Source organism: Phragmites australis, chromosome 13 (genome assembly GCF_958298935.1).
Source record: "Phragmites australis chromosome 13, lpPhrAust1.1, whole genome shotgun sequence".
In the NCBI taxonomy this organism is placed as follows: domain Eukaryota; kingdom Viridiplantae; phylum Streptophyta; class Magnoliopsida; order Poales; family Poaceae; genus Phragmites; species Phragmites australis.
Window position 1 is genome coordinate 19,157,796 of NC_084933.1, and position 14,877 is coordinate 19,172,672.

Genomic DNA, 14,877 nt, shown 5'->3' on the forward strand with positions numbered 1-14,877 from the left:
TGCGGAAACCACACGAGGAGGCAAGTCAGCAAGATGGGAGTAACAGTAGAGGAGGGTCTTATCAAAGCGAGCTTTATGGAGTCAAAGAAGGTGACCCATCACACGTTAAGTGCCTCCAATTTACCCTCAACCCCCATCCTCTCTCTCTCCCAACACACACATGGGGTGGATAGTGAGCCAGCTCCTTAAAGCTCGCTTTGATAATAACTTGCTCGTCTCGCTAAAACTAACTAGATGAAAAGAGAGGTCATCACGGTTTGTTTAAAATCCCGTGCTAATTTGTTTGCCTCATGAGCCAAAGCATAGTTCAACTTCAGTGTCAAGAGCACATGTGAGGTTAATCACTTAGACATTATTTAAGCATGTTAATGATATCTATAACTGATCTAAAAAATGACATCTATAACCAATGATGATATTGCAAAAACTACCAAAGTGGGTGAATAAATACAAATAACTTATATATTTTGGCACTCATTAGACTTTACCAATACTAGACATGGCTTATGGGTTTGATGGCAAGTTGAGCTTCATCAAACATAATAATATCACTATTATTGGATCAAGAGATCATCTTGCCCCAGCAAGTACGGCGAGAGTTTCTTCTAAGGAGGAGACTCAAGCTTGGAGACGAAGTTTGAAAGGAAGGAACACCATGAATGTATTGATCATAAAAATATGGACTGGGCTAGGGAGAGTATCATAGGAAAACTTTGTGATTATGCTCCTCCATGCTGTATTGAGCGTGTCCTTTATTTTTTGGCATTCTCTTCTAGATGACCACGACCCCTTATTTATAAGGCAGTATGTAGCTTAGTGTACAAGTTATCACGATGTACAAATATCTAGGATCTGACTGAATTACTGAACCTTATCCTGAATAGCTACCTTTTACCCTACATAGAAGATAAATATCTATTGTGGTAACTATTTTGGTGCTTGCCCCCTGAGGGGTGAGCCGGTTGCAAATTACGGTCTGGCGCTGCTCTGCCGGAGGTGTCAGGACGACTTGCATCGTGTTGGGGTGTCAAGATAAGCACTATTTGCACCGGCATTTATCGCCCGTCACCTTGCGTCAGGTCGGCGACGGAGGCCGGTCGCGCCTTTAGACTTTGGGAAGTCGTGTAGGCACCGGAGGGACGACCCGAATGGGTCCGCAGCCTCAGGGAATAAGGCCTTCTGTTGAGTTCGGAGGCCGAAGGCTCTATAAATACTTGTTGTAGCTCCGAGTCTTCAGAAGGCCGCGTACGAGCCGAAGAGGTGGCCCGAATGAATTCGCAGCCTCTGAGGATAGGACCTCCTACCGAGTCCAGAGACCGAATACTCTAGAAAGACCTTTGATAACGACCACCAACTATTATCCTCAGACTGATCTATCCCCCAACTATTATAATTATGTTTAGCCACGTCCTCCTTTTACTTGTCTCACCTAGACCTAGCTTCTGGATGCATCATTCTTAGCCCGAATAATTCCTCTCGATCTATTGACACGTCCTGTCCTACCTAATGTCGACGTCTTCGCCAACTACTCCGGACACGTACGAAATCGCTGCATACCCCACACTGATCACCGAAAACGCTTTGCCCGCGACACGACCGGCATTAGCGACCGGGCACGTACGGTGCTGTTTAACCAGACGTTGCTGTCATGAACCGGCCAATATAATGTCGAAGATTGGCCTGAAGAGAAACATAGTGTCGAAACCTCTCGCCCCCACCTTGCCGACCAGTGACCGTGAGAGCTTGAGCTCAATTCGATCCAACACGCCGGCGCGCAGGCAGCCTGGCAGCGAAGCAGACACGGCCTGAAACCCGAGTGCCACGAGGAGATCGTGAACTTTACTGGCTCTCTCGTGTTTCACGTTCACGCGCCAGTGTTTGTTGCGGTGTTTGGACTTGGGATCATATTGTTGCGCGCGCCTTCTCGAGATTGCTACTCCAACGGAAGCCACGGCAAAGTGAAGCCACAGGAATATGCGGCCTTGGATTCTCCTGGCCACACACAATCGAAACCAGCTCTTCCAAATTTCTCCCCGGTGTTTACTGTCCGGTGGGTCCTTCCCCAAGCGCCTTTAGTACCCCCACCACTCGCTCGTGTGACCGTGTCAGTGTCACTGCCCCAACCTCTCAGCTTCCATTGCGATTGACGAAGCTGCCAAGCCTCCGGTCTCCGGCCATGAAGAAGCTCTCCCCCTGCCTTCTCCTCGTCTTCTTTGCCGCCGCGGTAAGCTCATCAGTCAGAGATTCACTACTAGCTAGGCTCTATCTGCATGTACGCAGCAGTCGTTTGACTCGCACCATGTGTGGCGCTCGATTACTTAGGTGTACGCGTCTTCGCGCGCGGCCGTCGTCACGGACGTGGGCGGCGGCCTGGCCGCGTCGTCGGAACCGAAGAACAAGTGCGTGTACACGGTGTACGTGCGGACGGGCTCCATCTGGAAGGGCGGCACGGACTCGACGATCGGGGTGACGCTACTGGGCGCCGACGGGACGGGCGTCCGGATCGCGGACCTGGCGCGGTGGGGCGGGCTGATGGGGGACGGCCACGACTACTACGAGCGCGGCAACCTCGACATCTTCAGCGGCCGCGGGCCCTGCATGGCGCAGGCGCCGTGCTGGGCGAACGTCACCTCCGACGGGGCCGGCGCGCACCACGGGTGGTACTGCAACTACGTCGAGGTCACGGCCACGGGGCCGCACCTCGGGTGCGCGCAGCAGCTGTTCACCGTGGAGCAGTGGCTCGCCACCGACGCCTCGCCCTACCGCCTGTACTCGGTCGTCAACAACTGCCCCGCCAAGCAGGAGCGCTCGCCGGCGGCCGCCGTGACCGCGCTGTAAATCGAAGCATCCTGCCTGTGCCACGATGTAACTATGTATGCGTGATCCCATCGTATTACCGTCTTGTGGAGATACTCATGTGATTGCGCCATATGCGATCGATTCCGCGCCTCCTTTCTTTTACGAGGAGGTTGTAATACTTGGGAAATAAAACCAGCGTCGCGTGTTCTCGAACGCACTCGGCTGAGGCTGGGGCCAATCTAGTTGGTTGTACGTCTGCATCACTTCACTTGCCTTCGGATACGGTCTGCGTCACTTGCGTTGATTTCTCCGTGTGTACTGTGAATGCTCTGTCGGCGGAATCAAAATTTGTACAAGGCCTTGAGGCCTTTGGTTTGTTACACTTTGTACCCTATCGTGCCCCGTTGATCTCTTGCAAGGACCTAACTGTCGATACAGTTTTGCCGCCATTCATGGCACAGGCTGTCGGCTCGAGATCGCCGGAGACAAGTGCGTGTATACGATGTACATGCGGACGGGGCCGATGTCGGGAGCCGGGACGAACTCGGTGATCGATGTGACGCTCCGGGGCGCCGACGGCGTCAACTTCACGGTACCGGACCTGGTGCGGTGGGGCTGGTTGATGGGGGCCGGCCATTGCCACTTCCAACTTCAACTTCTTGTATCTACTTTATAATTTTTTTTATCTATCACTCCAATACAAATCTTGACATAAATGAATGATTTATATATTTAAAAGGGTAGTAAATTTTTTTTATCTATCATTCCGATATAAATCTTAACATAAATGAATGATTCATCTATCTAAAGGGCTAGTGGGGTCTCTTGGGTTGTCCTAAGGCTAGAGTGTAGTCTGATGTACCTGCAGCTACTAAACTTTGTTGTTTTCCATTTTGTTTTCAATAAAGCAGGGCTCGAATAAAACCTTTAATTTGTTTCAGTTAGTTTTGTTGATATCTTTTCATTATTACAAGGAGGTTTTTGATACTGGTAAAACTATCATACTTGAATAGTATAATAATTTTTTTTAATAATCAACTCACTTTGTTAGCAGTCTCCTACGACCGGTTCTTCCTCAACCATTGCGACCTGGCCTCCCAGTCTTCTCCGCATTGCATGGATCACAACGTCGCCCGTACATGTAGGATCTCAAACCATATCACCGTGTACTCAGCGCTTTGCCGCTCCTGTAAACTCTATATATACCGGTGTTATCAATGAATACAAACATGGTTCAATTCTCCAACACTTTCATGGTACCAGCAGCCTCCATCCTGGAGATCTAGTTCCACACTATGAGCTCCGGCACCGCCGCAGCTGCCTCCACAGTTGTTGCCTCCTCCTCCTCCACTACCCCTCAATCTCTTTCTCAAGCCATTCACACAATCAACATCAATCACTCCTCCCTTTTACCTTAGATATCCAAGCCAACAACTATCATCGGTGGTGCACTCTATTCCTCATCGTTCTCAGTTGGTATGCCTTGCAATCCCATGTCTCTACCGACGACCCGCATCATGACGATCACGACTGGGTTCGAGTGAACTTACCGTCTTGATGTGGATCTATGGCACCATTTTTGAGAGCTCATTGACCTTGTTCTTCAACAATCTGCTAACGCATATGGCGTCTGGCTTCATCCGCAAAACATCTTTTTTGGCAACAAGCCTAGTCGTGCCGTGCATTTAGAGGCCGAACTCTATGGTCTTAGCCTGAGAGATATGTCGATCACCGCCTACTGTCATAAACTCCAATCCCTTGCTACTGCCCTTGCTGATTGCGATCAACCCATCTCTGATCGAGCTCTTGTCCACCAACTCAATCCGAAATTTCAGGTTCTTCGCCAACTTCTGCCCGCACTACTCAATTTCCCCACATTTCAGCAAGTCCGTGATCACCTCACCATGGAAGAGCTATCTCAGTCAAGCTCCTCCGCCCCACCACCTGACTCCGCACTTGTCACAAATGGCGCCATTTAGCCCTTCGCCGATTCCTCCACATCTTGTGTCGATCACTCCAGCTCTTCATCTAACCATGGTCGTGGCCGCGGGCGTAGCCATGGCGGACGTGGTCGCGATGGACCCAACGGTGGCTATGGTCCGCCTCAACCACTCTCCCCGTATTACTTCAGTGGCTTCTGGGGACCGCCTGCCGGTCCTTATTGGCGTCCACCATGTACCGACAACACAGGACCTGGCGTCCTTGGCTCTCGCCCCCAGCCACCCTCACCGGCTCAAGCATATACGATGCTCCACCAGCCTCCTATCCAGCCTTCTGCCGATTCCACTCCCTCCTAGGATTTCAATGGCTTGGTCCAAGCCCTCCACAGAGCATCCCTCGGCTAACCACACATCCCGTCGAATGGTCTATGGATACTGGAGCAACATCGCACATGACCAACGACTATGGTAACATTCTCTCCTACTTCCGCCCATCTCCTACCTCCTCTCAGATTATTGTTGGCAATGACGCCACCCTACCTATTGTTGGCTCTGGCACAACTCGTCTTTTTACCCCCCCCCCCTTCCCCACAGCACATTTTCTCTTCACCACACTCTACATACTCCTCAACTCATAAAAAATTTAATTTTTGTACGCAAATTCACTTGTGACAACTCTTGCTCCGTTGATTTGACCCTCTTGGTTTCTCGGTGAAGGATCTCACCACCAAAGCAACAATTTTGAGGTGCAATAGCTTGGAGACTCTATCCTTTAAGCGCTAATATCCAACAATCTTCTCCAGCAGCACTCACAGCTTTTCCTTCGTCCGTTGACCTTTGGCACTATCGTCTTGGCCACCCTGGATGGCATGCCGTGTCTCACCTTCCTTTTGTTATTTCATCTAGCAATAATAAGAACAAGCATGTCTGTCATTCTTGTCAGCTAGGTCAACATGTAAGGCTACCATTTACATCTTCTCAAACCATATCATACTTTCCTTTTCAATTAATACATTGCGACTTATGGACTTCACCCATTGTTAGTTGTTCTGGGTACAAATATTATCTTGTTGTGTTGGAATTTTTCACCCATTATGTGTGGACTTTCCCTCTCTGTGCCAAATCCGAGACCACCTCCACCCTACAACATTTCTATGCGCATGTTCTTACCTAATTCCACCTTCCTATTCATTGTATACAATGTGATAACGGTTAGGAATTTGACAATCATACTCTTTGCTCCTTTCTTACTTCTTGAGGGACAACGTTTTATTTTTCCTGTCCATATACCTCCCCACAAAATGGAAAAGCTGAGTGTGCTCTACAATCCCTCAATGATATAGCTTGCACCATGCTAATTCATGTGCATATGCACCCAAAATACTACGCTAAAGCTCTTCGCACAGCCACTTACCTACTTAACCGCCGACCATACACACCACTCCATTTTTCCACCCTTTACCAATACCTCTTTCACATGGTCCTGAATTATTCACATCTTTGCGTCTTTGGGTGCTTATATTATCCCAATCTAACCTCAGTTGACACCCACAAACTCACTCCACGGTCTACTCCATGTGTATTCCTTGGATATCCAGATGAGCACAAAAGATACCATTGTTTATGTCTCTCTACTCATAAAATTATCACCTTTAGACATGTTATTTTTGATGAATATACATTTCCTTTTACTCAGTAACTCTCTCCTGCGCCTCCACACCACACCAGTGCACTAAAAGATTCATCCACATCAGCCTTGGATTTGCTACCTCTGCACCCAACTGCCTTCGCCTCAGCTCCAGGATCCAATCCAGGAGATTTGATCTCCACCAATCCCACACCATAGAGTCCTCCGACATCTCCGGGTCCAGCTCATAATGGCGCACCTCCGAACTCCCCACCCACTCACCCTACAATACCACAAGCTCCCGCACTAGCTACCTCCCATGCCACTCCCACCAATACAATGCCCTCATATGCAATCGTAGCTCCACCTCTAGCTCCTACATCATATCCTATGCAAACCCGTGCCAAATCCAGCGTCTTTCTACCCAAACAACAATCCAATCTCTCTGCCTATGACACTCTCTCCCCCATACCATCCAATTACCGTAGTGCCCCCAAAGATCCCCATTGGCACAAGGCCATGACCGATAAATACAACGCCTTGCTCTCCAACAAAACATTGGTTCCCCCTCCACCCGGCACAAATATTGTCATGGGCAGGTGGATCTACTGCCACAATTTTCACATAGACGACTCCTTATCTCGCTACAAAGCTCGTTGGGTTGTCCGCAGTTTCACCCAGCAACCTGGCATAGATTATGCCGAGACCTTTAGCCCCGTCATCAAACCAGCCATGATCCGAACTGTCTCGAGCCTTTCCATGTCCTAGTCTTGGCCAATGCATCAATTGGATGTGAAGAACGCCTTTCTCCATGGCCATCTCCCAGAAACCATATATTGCCATCAGCTCTCCGGGTTTGTTGATCCCTCATGCCCATCTCATGTTTGTAGACTTCACAAATCTCTAAGCCATGCCAACATGTCCAATTGTAACTCATGTGCCACACCCATTGACACTAAACATAAAATTTATGGCCTCCTCGGCTCCCCAGTATCCAATGCCACCGAATACCGATCCCTTATCGGAGCTCTCCATATCTAACTCTCACTCGCCTGGATATAACCCACACAATTCAGCATATTTGCCTCTTCATGCATGCACCATGAGAACCTCACTTTCAGCTTCTCAAACATATACTTCGATACCTCAAGGGGACACCCAACCATGGGTTACAACTCTTCCACTCCTCATCTCGAGAAATCACTGCTTATTTGGACTCGAACTAGGCTTGATAACCGGACACCAGGTGCTCGACATCGGGTTACTGCGTGTCCCTTGGCGCCAACCTAGTATCATGGTCTTCCAAGTGCCAACAAACAATCTCAAGATCAAGTGCCGAAGTGGAGTATCGCGCAGTCGCCAACACCGTCGCTGAATGCTGTTGGCTCTAGAATCTGTTGCGCGAACTACATCAAGCTCCGTCTCGTGCACCATTATTTTTTGCGACAATGTCAGCGCCACATACATGTCCTCTAACCCAGTACAACATCAGAGAATGAAGCATATCGAAATCTACCTACATTTCGTTCGTGACAAAGAATCCCTCAGCGACATCAAGGTGCTTCATGTGCCTTCATCTTCACCATTCGTTGACACCTTCACCAAGGGACTCCCCTCCGTCCTCTTCAACGACTTCCATAACAGTCTTCACGTTCTACCATGTTACAACTGAGGGGGGTGTTAGCAGTCTCCTACGATCGGTTCTTCCTCAACCATTGTGACCTGACCTCCCAGTCTTCTCAGCATTGCATGGATGTGAGTAACCATCTAAATAATATTCTAATTAATCACTAAGTCGATTATTTACACAATCATGACTTCAATGATTAACCAGAATATCATCCCGTTAGTCCCGACACGTGTTTTGTACCTAAGATCGGAACACATACCTTACCAATATTTAACATCACAACACAACTTAATAAAGAGAGTAATTAAGTTTATATTATGAGTTCTTAAGCATCTGCAAATTCTCACAATTTACAGCAAAAGAGCTAGGAGAATACTAAAACTAATCAACCCTTAGACAAAGAGAAACTGTGCAGCGGAAGCTAAAGCTATAAACAACAAAAGGAGGATGGAGCCATATGTCCTTAGGCTCCATCACAAAAGCACGATCTTTGAGTAGTTGCCTACTCAAGCCTGTCACCACCCTTAGCAGGCGTGAAGTAGCCAAAGATCAACTCCTTCTCGTTGGTAGCACCTGAAAGAGCAACGTGAGTACGAAGGTACTTGCAAGACTTAATCCATAATTGATACTTATAGACAACTTGACTCCAAGGATTATGCATTTGGAAGTTAGCAAGAATGCGACCACATGGTTAAGTAAATTGATGCAAAGCGCAATTTGATATAAATATGTGAACAACTATACTATAACCAAAAGTATCATTCAAAACCATAACCACCAACATAAACATAGATACAACTGAAACTATAATGTATATATGTGTGAATAGAACCATCTCAACATGTCCACCACATCATCCCAAATTCGAAACTCTACGACCAATGCAGATGGACAAAAGCATGCTCATGACTGAGAGCGTGACATTTTAAAATATTTTTACATCCTATACGGGATGATCCTTTACCCACACGACTTGAGGACCATAAGACTCATGTGACCACACAAGTCCACACCAAAGGTATTAATGTCAACCTTTCTCATACCCATAACTACCCAATTGCACATGCCCCTATGGCATGGGGGTTACCGCGAGCGTGTCTCGGACACATCCGGCTCCCCGTCACCTTGCTTCTCCTATTCTTTTTCTCTTATGCGTTATACGGACACACGTCAAGCATTAGTACAACGTATGATATTCGGCTTATCTTACCATTAGATTGACATGTGGTGAGTACAAAAAGTGCTAAAGCCAACGACACTAACAAATAGTACATAAACGATGCAAGCAGTCTATGACATCCGGGTTCCTCTCCTGACCTACCCTAGGGAACTCCACATCGGGGCAAAAGAAAACACCCCTAACACTGTTCACATCTCGCCTCATCCTAACTACTCATCCAACCAATATTATAAACCCAACATTGCTATCATTGTGATATTAATTAAAGTCTATGCTCGCGAACGATGAATTCATTTCACCGCTCGACTTCTACCGAAGAACCTAAGCATGGCTAAGCAATTCGGTTAACCTTTGAATTAGACAACATCAAGTTAAACCCCAGTTACAAGAATATGGATCATTAATATCTCAATATAGGGGATGTAATGCATCAATATAGATTCTACCCATATCAAAATCCGACACCAACTCGATAACATGCAAACATACATAAAACATATGTTATCCTATTAGACACATATGCTCTTAATTAATGGGAGAAATATGCTTAGATGCTCGCCTTGCTGCTCCGATGACTATCTAATGCTACCCATGCAACACTCATAGAATTATGATAGATTGGCGTCGCCTTCGCCCATGCTCGCGTCACGCTCTGGTTCTTCGTTTACTAAAGAAGAACACATACAATGATGAGCATGAATTAGGTACAACAATATATGCTACAATATGCATAACAACATATTAAGAGTTCAAGATATGCAAAAGAATAATAAACTATGCGATCTAAACAACACCGGAAAACCAACAAGAGGCCGGAGACTTCGGTTAAACTCGGAACTCTGGACGGGGTTTCTTTGCTAAATCTAAATCGAATGAACCTGGAACCTCTGGGCTATACCTGGAACCTCCAGGTTAGGCGGATAATTCGGGTGAGGCTCTGAGCGAGGGTGCTCGATTAAAATCTCTCGATTTAACCTGGAACCTCCGGGTGGAACCTTGAACAACCGGGTTGGGCCGACTTGAACTTCTCGATGGTTTTCCATAGCCAATTCGACTCACATGTTGAATCTATCCTATATAGACATGGATACATACTATACAAAGGTTTCTAGACCTAAAACACACCCTAAACCTTAACGATTTCCAAGGACAATTCAATGGGGGTTTCACTGGGCTACCCGGAAGCTCCGGGTTCTACCCGAACTATTCGGGTTGCTGCAGAGAGCATTTCTTCGTGGGAAGAAATGACCGATTTGACTTGCGAGCTTCCTCGATCCAAAGAGAAAATATTTTGCACTAGTTTATGGACTCTAAACTTCATCTACCAACACGACAATTCGATTCCATGACTTAAACTCATCCAAAGCCTCAAAATCTCTCGTAAGAATAAAGAACTCCAAACTCAAAATTTATCCAACCAAAACGTGCATCCTTGCCATAAGAACCTAGGAGACTCACCCAAGATGCATTACCGAGGTTGGTGACCATCGGGGGAAGGTGGAAAAGCTCGGGAAGAGGAAGAATGCCGGTGCTCCTCGTGCTTCAACCAAGAACACAAAAATGAGTCAAGAATGGCTCGAATCCTTGGGTAAAATGCAAATGAATTAGATGGATGAGGAGCTAAGAAGCTAAGGATCATATTAGTAACACATGCATACCTCAATTCCTTCTCTTGAGGTGGGATTTTAGGGAGAAGGAGAGAGTGCTTGAGAGAGGGAGGGGCTCCTTTGACTTGGCCAGTTGGAGAGGAAAGGGAGCTCGGGTGGGAGTGAGGGAGAGAGAGAGTGAGCATGTGAGGCTACTGCCTAATGGAGAGAGGGAGTAGTTGACCACCCATATGAGCCCTACATGCTAGAGAAAGAAACCTGTTTTAACTGCGAATTCATTTCATTTCTATTCCGAATTTCTTTCTCTCATCCAATTGACTTAAAACCAAGTGCTCTAATGCTCCGAAATAAAATTACTCCAAATCAAACATAATGCTTATGAAATATGATTATGCTTAATTATATGATTACGGTTTCGGAACATGACAATGGATCACAACGTCGCCCGTACATGTAGGATCTCAAGCACCATGTACTTAGCGCTTTGTTGCTCCTGTAAACTCTATATATACCGGTGTTATCAATGAATACAAACACAGTTCAATTCTCCAACACTTCTCACACTTGCCTTCCGATGTGCATAATAGCTTGGTGTTGATTTTTTTCCCTTCACAATATGTTAGCTTTGCTAGTAATATGTTCAAAATATCAATAATCTTCTTTAAAATACACGTTGTCTGGGAATTTGCATTCCTTTAATTCAATTTCGAGAAGAAAAAAAACCTAGTATCATTGTGCCTAGTTGGGCATCTCTTCCAAAATAGAATTAGATCGGAGTACAAATAGGCCCGACCTGATGCCCACCAGGGCCAGGTTTGGGCAATAAACTGTTGGGCCAAAATAATTGGTCGGCTTCAAACCTCGACACGTATCTCTTCGTAAGTGGAAAAACAGAGCTGCTAGCAAAAAGGAAAAATCTGCAAACAGATCGGAGCCTTAGCTAGCACCTTTCATACCTTCCGGGCCATGCCTGGGCGGCAAACAACCTTATTAACTTGCACTTGAGAACGAGCCGTAGCTGGTTTGGTAAGGTGTTAGGTGAGTAACGAATGCATCCGAGTTTCGCTCAACGGAGGTGCTCATCCGCACCGAGTTAGGCTAGGTAAGTTACACACGCGTGTATTCAGTGGTATTGCGTCTTTCTGTGTAATTGAGGTCTCAAGTCTCTTATTCCCTTCTAGTGTGTGTGAACACGCAGTGTGTGTGCGTGTGCTGTATGGTATACGTGAGTAGTGTGCATCTCTATATACCTAAAAAAGCACGATAAAATCATAAAATGCATCAACATCCGTGCAACCGTATAGAATATGCTCGGCGGCTTGCTGAGCGTGGCTGATGTGGTGGACATGAGTGACTTCCCAAACAGTCCGATTTGGCAGTGGGGGTTTTATGACTAAATTTGGGTGGTGGTTTAACTGGCCAGTTAACATGATAAATCTAGGTTCTGTGTTATGTTAATTATCTATGCCTGTTTAATTAGTTTCTCAAGTACTTTAATTTGATTCTGGAGAACGATAAGCAAGCTACTAAGTTGTTTTCTATAAGAGATATTTTACCATTCTTGGGAGGTACTAAGAACTATAACGAGGATTATGTACTAAATTGCGGTACCTTTAAAGATATAATTTGATGGTATCTCTCAAGGACTGTAAAAAAGCTCAAAGCCTCTTCCTATAATGAACATGTGTATACTAGTTGACTAGAAGTGTGCAATGGTGAGGTGAGGCTCGTCATATGTTGCAGGATAAGCAAGAGCATGGAGAGTGATGCGCATTAAAAAATTCGGCCGAAATTAGTTGAATTTATGCAAATTTCGGTCTTATCCGACCCCCCCCCCCCCCCAAAAAGACATATTGGCTATACCGGTATTAGGTTTGGATGGATTTTGGTCAATTTTGGAATTTTCAATCAATTCACTGAAATTTTCGAATTTTTTAAAAGAATTTCGGACTGAACATTTCCGAAATTCACCGAATTTCGGCCATACCGGCTGGTTCACATTTTTTTTTCTAAACCGAAATCCTATCCCTGGTACATGGAACATGCAACAGCTCTGCTCTGAAGTATGCGTAGTGGTTGCAGAGGCTCAGGCTGGTTGCCATGCCCATGCGTGCTCCTGATAAGATACTCGATCGTTCCAAACTACAATGTGTCAGAGAAACATAGCATCTTGTCAGCTGTCAGATCGAACAAGCTAGCACCAGTTCGGTAGTTCCCCAGCACATGTTCTTGGCTTGAGTGCGATCAAATAAACTATCATGGTGATGCGTCGCTCGAGTAGTTACGAAGTAGCCGGAATGCGGTTGTCAGCTGATGCAATCGAGCAAGCAGTGTTCTGAGTTCTGACAGACCAATCAAATGTCCTCACTCATCCTGTCTTGATTAATTCCACAAATCGATCCAGACTATATACTACATGGTACATACATGATGGAAAAAAAAAAGAACTCCTTGATTCCCCATTTGATTCACGCACACCACCTGAAAGAAGTCACGAACACAGATACATTGCTGCTGCTTCTCTGACCTCCAACCCAATCGATCCAACGCAAAATCCATTCATGCATGCGTCTAATCTCATGCAGCCGTCCCATACCACGCGTGCAAGCGAAAACTAGCTCGGTCTATTCGATCGATGAGTACAAGTACAGACGCCGAGGCCGTCGTGGTGGCTGCCCTCATAACCCGAGCGCGCCGAGCGGCGTCTTGCCCTGCCCGGCCTCGAAGTAGAAGATGAGCATGGCGAGCATGGCGAGGCGCGCGTGCTTGATCTCGGCCAGCTTGAGCCGCTCGAGCTTCTCCTCGTCGGGGATGTATACGCCGTCCTTGATGGTGCCGCCGAGGCTGAGCGGGTCGAAGAACTTGCCGCCCGGGTAACCCTGGTCGCCGGTGAAGTTGGAGAAGTTTTCGGCGGTGCGCGACCACGGGGTGGCCCACTCCACGGACTGCGAGTCCGGGTTGAAGAAGTCCACCCACCGCTTCGACTCCACCCACCCCATGAGCAGCAGCTGCGTGCCGAGGAGGGACCCGAAGGAGAAGGGCGCGATGGCGCTCGGGTCGGCGCCGGCCTCGAACCACGGGATGCCGCTCCACGCCTGCCCAACGAAGATGCCCAGCACCGCCGCCATCGCCCACCGCCCGTGGATCAGCTCCGCCTCCCTGTACCACTTGAGGAACGCCGGGTCCTTGCCCAGGCCCAGCGGGTCGAACCCGAAGTCACCGGGGAGCCTGCATGTATGCACACGCCATCAGTTCCAGGCTCCCAGCAACAATAGGCCATCGTCAGCTAACAAAGGAAGAAGAGATAGAGAGAAATGCAATGACTTACGAGCCGTCGAGCCATGGGGGGTTGATGAACTCGGCGTCGCTCTTGAAGGCGGGGATCCAGGACTTCTTGGCGGCGGCGGTGAGGACGAGAGCGCGGCGGGGCGCGGGCTTGGCGGCGACGGAGGCGGCATTTGCGAGCGCGCGCCTGGCCCCGAGGAACGGAGTCTTGAGCACGGCCACGGACGCGGTGGCGGAGGTGGACGCGAGTGCCATGGCCTGGTGCGAGGAGGTCCTTCCCGTGGCTTGGCAGAGTACGTGGCTGGCGATCTGTCCGAGCGAGCAGGACGTCAGATATTAATCGTGGCGCCGCGGCGCGGGTGAGCCACAAGATTTGGGCGCGGGAAATCTCGGGCGTGGTAGGATGGATAGGGCGCCGGCCAATGGGGAGCGCGCGCCATCGGATTCTGCCACGCCGCTGGACGCCACGTGGACTCCATGCGCCCCCCTCGTGATTTGAACGTGGGGTCGGCCTGCTTATGCTTCATGGTTTGTTTGATTGAGTTAAGATTTTTTAAAGAATAATTTTTAAAAACTGTTGTTGAATAGCTATTTATGGAAAAAAGTTGTTTTCAATTGATTTTTTATGCGGATAAAACATATAATATTGTAATATATTATAGAACATCGTCTCCGGAGAGCTGTAAAAAAGCTCCTTTAAATCAACTTTTAGCTTTTAATAATAATGACAGTTTTTCAGCTTAGAAATTATTTTTAGAAGAATACTGTTTGATTCAGTTTTCTGGTGACGGGATCAAACAGGGTCTTAC

At 47.4% G+C, this 14,877-nt stretch overlaps 2 protein-coding genes across 2 annotated transcripts; one reads left to right on the forward strand and one right to left on the reverse strand.

The window, feature by feature from the left end:
- The first annotated feature begins 1,724 nt into the window (after window positions 1-1,724).
- Window positions 1,725-3,181, forward strand: LOC133889233 (PLAT domain-containing protein 3-like). Its single transcript, XM_062329728.1, has 2 exons — window positions 1,725-2,224; window positions 2,323-3,181. Exons 1-2 carry the CDS (start codon window positions 2,177-2,179, stop codon window positions 2,836-2,838), a joined length of 564 nt encoding a protein of 187 aa, XP_062185712.1. The 5' UTR covers window positions 1,725-2,176; the 3' UTR covers window positions 2,839-3,181.
- A 9,950-nt stretch (window positions 3,182-13,131) lies between these two features.
- LOC133889288 (chlorophyll a-b binding protein CP24 10A, chloroplastic-like) lies at window positions 13,132-14,403 on the reverse strand. Its single transcript, XM_062329801.1, has 2 exons — window positions 14,112-14,403; window positions 13,132-14,011 (listed from the first exon to the last, which is right to left on the reverse strand). Exons 1-2 carry the CDS (start codon window positions 14,321-14,323, stop codon window positions 13,462-13,464), a joined length of 762 nt encoding a protein of 253 aa, XP_062185785.1. The 5' UTR covers window positions 14,324-14,403; the 3' UTR covers window positions 13,132-13,461.
- Window positions 14,404-14,877: the final 474 nt, after the last annotated feature.

Bases quoted from the DNA above. Each gene is read 5' to 3' on its own strand.
- LOC133889288 (XM_062329801.1), bottom strand. From the start codon at position 14,323: ATGGCACTCGCGTCCACCTCCGCCACCGCGTCCGTGGCCGTGCTCAAG. The intron at 14,012-14,111 runs GTAAGTCATTGC...GCATACATGCAG, and splicing joins CCCCCATGGCTCGACGGCTC to GCTCCCCGGTGACTTCGGGT.
- LOC133889233 (XM_062329728.1), top strand. From the start codon at position 2,177: ATGAAGAAGCTCTCCCCCTGCCTTCTCCTCGTCTTCTTTGCCGCCGCG. The intron at 2,225-2,322 runs GTAAGCTCATCA...TCGATTACTTAG, and splicing joins TCGTCTTCTTTGCCGCCGCG to GTGTACGCGTCTTCGCGCGC.